Consider the following 5,000-nt stretch of genomic DNA (forward strand, 5'->3'; position numbering starts at 1 on the left):
TTTGCTTGTTGAATTGTTTTTCTTCTTGACACTCTAAATGGCATCATTAATGGTTAGTTAAAAAGAGAATTAAACAGAATTAATTGCACTCTTGTCGATACAGACCAGTCGCTACATCATTACTATAGGAAACACAAAGCAACACCGGTTTTATTTCCTTTCAGATGATATAAATGTCATAAAATCCTCCACGAATGTTTGTCTTTGGACTTCTATTATTAATGAGAAAAAATCAGGTAACGTTGCGTTTAACGAATGGTCTCCAGTGTTGTCTGAGTTCTTTCCCTTAGATGTTGGACTGTCATGAATAAAAAATATGTCACGATTTGACGAAATAGAATTGTACTGGTTTCCATTAGTTCTTATAGTAATTAGTTTGGTCTAAATATAAATTTTGCATGAAATTTCTTTGAATGGGGGGGAATTAATGGTGAAGTGTAAACATATATCTAAGAGGACGTAGTCTGTCAAGATAGCAATTTCTTTTTCTTGGATGACATCATGACAGGGTAATTAACACAGATAAACAGTTTTATCTGGTGCATCTTCTTTGCTCACTTCACACAAAATGGAGGAAAATCTCTTCGTCTGTTTCGAAAGTTTACCATACAATTCATATGTCCTTTATGATTTACTTTCATTGCAATCCCACAAAACCTGACTTTTTAGCTTTAAAAGTGATCAGAAATAACAAACCATTTTATTAGAGTAATTTTATTTGCATTGACAGGTAGGGCTCATTGATTTCCTTGACAGAGAGGCTTTCTCGACTGCCCGCACCTGAAACATCAAATAATTTGTTAACGCAAAGGATTTGTGTGATACGACATGTTGAAAACCCCCATATCTTCCAGAAATAATTTACTTTCCAAAAGGATTTGTTTTTGATGGATTTCGATAATGGAGTATTAAAATTGTCATGCAATATTCAAAGGTGTTTTTAAATAAGAATCTATTTCATTTCAAATGTTGCGACCTTAGTGTTTTAGCCGCTGGGCATAGGCCCTCTTTATAACAGTCAAAATTAGGTCTGTGACATTAAAATCAATACATAGCGATTTATCCAGGAGGAATCATCTATTTACTAGTTTTAATAAAAGAAAATATAGCCCCATGATCAATTGATTTAGAATTAAAGTATTTCTGATTTTTATTAGATACCAACTCGTCATGAAATTTTATCACAAAGCATAGGTTGTCAGGGAAGCTTAGAATTTCACTTTTGTGTCCTAAGACTAATGGTTTTCACTGTGGTCTTTTTCCTTTGCTTGAATTAATAAATGAGTATGTTACTAGTAATTAAACAATGTAATAATAGCCCAAAGTAAAAGGCAGTTATTGATGCAAACTGGAGTTGCCACAAAGATATATTCAGGCCTCTCGTATATTAGTCAAATCTCTTTGACCATTAGACATCTGTGTACATAGAAAATATACAAATGACTTTTAAAGAATCAACTGAGAGCTCCATTATGGATATTTATGAAACCTTTAATAATAAGTTGTTTCAATTGATCTGTCTGTGTTCTAAAAATGGCAAGATTCAAAACTTTTCATTACTCGGAGTAAATAGTCAGGTTTTGTTGAAATCTTTTAAAATGACAAAGGCTTGGTGTTTTTCATTTATTTTGGACTGGGGATCAATTGGAGATATGGGCCCCAGCCATTGATTGCTTTGAAATCAGGGGGCTGAAGTGGCCCGGTTCTATTTAACTTCCCATGGTGAGCAGCGCTGGAAAAGCTTCCTGCAGGTGATTATTGCACAAGATCAGCTTCCGAAGCAGCCCCACGAAGGAAAACATTTCCGGATAGAGTCGCTTTATAAAACTCCTTTGTACAATTCCGTATTCATTATCAAAATTTGTTTAGGTGTCTTGACATAGTTTGAATAGCTGTAACATCTTTTTTTTTTAATGGGTACAAAGAGAAGAAATTGGACCACAGATCAAGGTCAATGGGATAAGGGCTGGAAATACAACAGCTTCCTTTTGTCAAGAATGGACCAGGGAAAAATAAAAAGCTTTTCTTACAATAACTGAATCTTTCTTTTCAGACAGGAAAGCATTCCTGAATGGATTCGCACATCACCCTTACATGGGACCGCTTGCCCCATTTATGCCTATGAACCCAGTAAACATTATGACCCCACCTGTATCCTTGGCGATGGCAACCCACCTCGGACTGCGACATGAAGGCTCCATTATAAAAGACCGCTCAGATTCTGACCTTATATCACCTAGGTAATGCAGAAATAATGCTATATTTTTTTTAGGGGGGGGGGTAGTAATTTTTTGTTTGGTAAAAAAAATAATGTTTTTTTTTTTTTTTGAAAACAATAAAGCTTTTTATTTATAAGAAATGAATTATCTGGTGTAGAATCTAAAAGGAAACCTGAAAAAATGATTTTGGATGCATATGTAAACACTTTATTTCCTCAGGAAAAACAAAAAATCAAACTTTATTTATCTCATTTCCTCTCCAATTCCTGTTTTTTTTCTCCAAATTTGATTTATCGAAATATGAATTGTTAATGCACTACATGGGGATATCAATTTTAGTTTGCATGTCTTTTTCCTGCCCAGATGTCACAGATAAACAGAAGGAAATGCATATTTTATGATAAAGGTTTCACCTGAGAAGTGAAAATTATTGATAAGCAAGAATTGAATTTTCTCTGAAATAACGAAAATCTATATACAATTGCCAAATGCTATGGATTAGTGGGAGAAATTAGATAACATCTTGTCAAAACTGGTCACAGTAAATATTTAATATTAAACTAATATGACTACCAGAGAAGTAATTTACATTGCTCAACTATTCATATTAAATCCATAATGTGTGTAATAAATTGCGCACAAAATTAAATTCAACATTGACTTAAAAGAAGTAGCTTTTCATTAAATCTGATTTTCCAGGAGAAATATAATGTATGTAATAAAAGTATAGCTTTTGATCTGTACAATTAGTTGTAGATTTCTATTGTGAAGTGTATTCTACAGACAAGGGGAAAAATACTGCTGTTAATTAATAATTTCTTTTTCACATGACAGATGCTCATCTCATTAACGCAAGTTTAAGAAATTCACAGAATTAATCGTACACCTTCATAGATAATCAAAAAGAATTCGTAATTGAAAGCTAAATTCCGAGTTTGTTAATTCTCATGATATTTGATTTGGCACACAGATTGTATCTTATTAAAATGGTGTTTCTAATGATTATATTGTACAGATATTTAATCAACAGATGGAATCAACAAATTTTGGGAACTTCCAATTTCATGAAAAAGCCTAATTACAGTTTTATGCAACTTTTTTCAGTTTTGATCAAAATCTGTTTGTGAGAAAATAAAATATCATAGAAAATGTTTCTGGTCCGAACCTATGTTTGTCTCTAATGGATTGTTCATCTAGAAAGCTTTGCACTTCCTCAGAAGTACTGTAAAGATTGCAGATGAAAGATGCTGCAACATTTGAAATTTTGTTTGAATCGGAAGGTACAAAACCTGTTTGACACGAGCTAATCTGTTTGTTCCAGCGGCAGCGAAAAAAAATAGGATGTGAAGAAATGTATTTCAAATGAAGAAAATTGTCAGATGGAATATTAATGGGAATAATTACAAGATGCGGATAGATGTATTTTCGCGATAAACATGCGAGCAATGCTACAGATGTAGCATATCATATTTACAAAACTACAGGATTTGATCGTCAATTGAAGATATATTTAATCTGCTGTATTCTGCATGTTCGCAAAAACTGCTATTTTTTTGGTTGTTGCAGGAAACAATTTATTTTCATTATGATTTATAGGAGTGGGATGGGGACATTGAGTGGGTCTCATGATAATGATGAATTATTTTAAAAAATGATTTACATTTGAATTTCAATGTTAATTAATCAATTATCTTTTTTTTTTTTAGAATCCGGGATGAGAGAATGGACAGTTCTATTAAAGGAAGTCACATGACTTCCCCTCATTATGATTCAGACAGACTCCGAAGTTTGGACTATGACAGTAAGATTCTCTTGAATAAAAATTTGCCTACTATAACTTTGTGAGAAAAATCTCATGAAAATGTGCACTGCATTTTTTTTTTCAAAGGAAATGTTCTGCATTTTATATTAAAGGAATTTCATTCAATTGTATCACCCAAATCAATTTCAGACCAAATCAAAGGAACATTTATGTGAAAAGAAACATTTACCATGGCTTTCATCATATCAGAAAAAATAATTCAATTCTTATTATTATCAGAAATCATTTGAAATGCGCCTATAATGTGGATTTCTGGGATATTATCCCCCAGACTGTGCGAGGCTCATAACAAAGTCTCCACCAAGTGGAAACCCTAATTACACGATATGAAATGATATTTTCTACGAATTATCACAAGTACAATTTGTATAGAAATGAACATATTCAGTAGACGGGTGATAAGGCAGGGGCTTGCAGATTGCGGAAGCCCTTGCTCACTACTGTGTTCGTGATTCTGAAGTCGTCAGCGAGATGCCACTACTCAAGATTCACAACAAATATCAATTCAAAATAAATTGGATTCGAATCTTAAAACACATATTTGCTATTCAAATGTATTGCTGTATGATCAAGAACGGGGAAGGGTTTTTTGTAGATCCTGATTAGTACACTTAAACTTGATGATGTCTAACGAGCTACTAAATTACTTGATTGAATCCACCGATTAGAAGTATTTATTTTATTGCCCAACTTTAAATTTCCCTAACACTTGTAAAATTAGTTTAATTTCGCTTTTCTGTTTGTATTCGGGGTGATAGTAGGGGGTCAATTACATGTTAATGGAAAACTGTTTCACGTAATTAATATTTCTTCTTCGTTGGAGTCTTAAAGCACTCGTAGTCTACATCAAATATTACCCACCTTTTTTTCTCATAAATATAAAGTCATTCACATAGATACAAAGTATGGTTTCATTGTAAGGAAAGCTGCCCGGTTTTTGTGCTATCTTTTTTTCATAA

General features: G+C 32.9%; 1 protein-coding gene across 1 annotated transcript in view; it reads left to right on the forward strand.

Annotated features, from left to right (window-relative positions):
* Positions 1-5,000, forward strand: part of LOC105340880 (dachshund homolog 1) — a 33,079-nt gene that overhangs the window by 19,433 nt on the left and 8,646 nt on the right. Inside the window, exons 3-4 of the mRNA XM_011447128.4 lie at positions 2,054-2,240; positions 3,926-4,020. Of these exons, the coding sequence (XP_011445430.3) occupies positions 2,054-2,240; positions 3,926-4,020 (282 nt within the window). The remainder of the gene's footprint in view (positions 1-2,053; positions 2,241-3,925; positions 4,021-5,000) is intronic.

Source organism: Magallana gigas, chromosome 2 (assembly GCF_963853765.1).
Source record: "Magallana gigas chromosome 2, xbMagGiga1.1, whole genome shotgun sequence".
Classification (NCBI taxonomy): domain Eukaryota; kingdom Metazoa; phylum Mollusca; class Bivalvia; order Ostreida; family Ostreidae; genus Magallana; species Magallana gigas.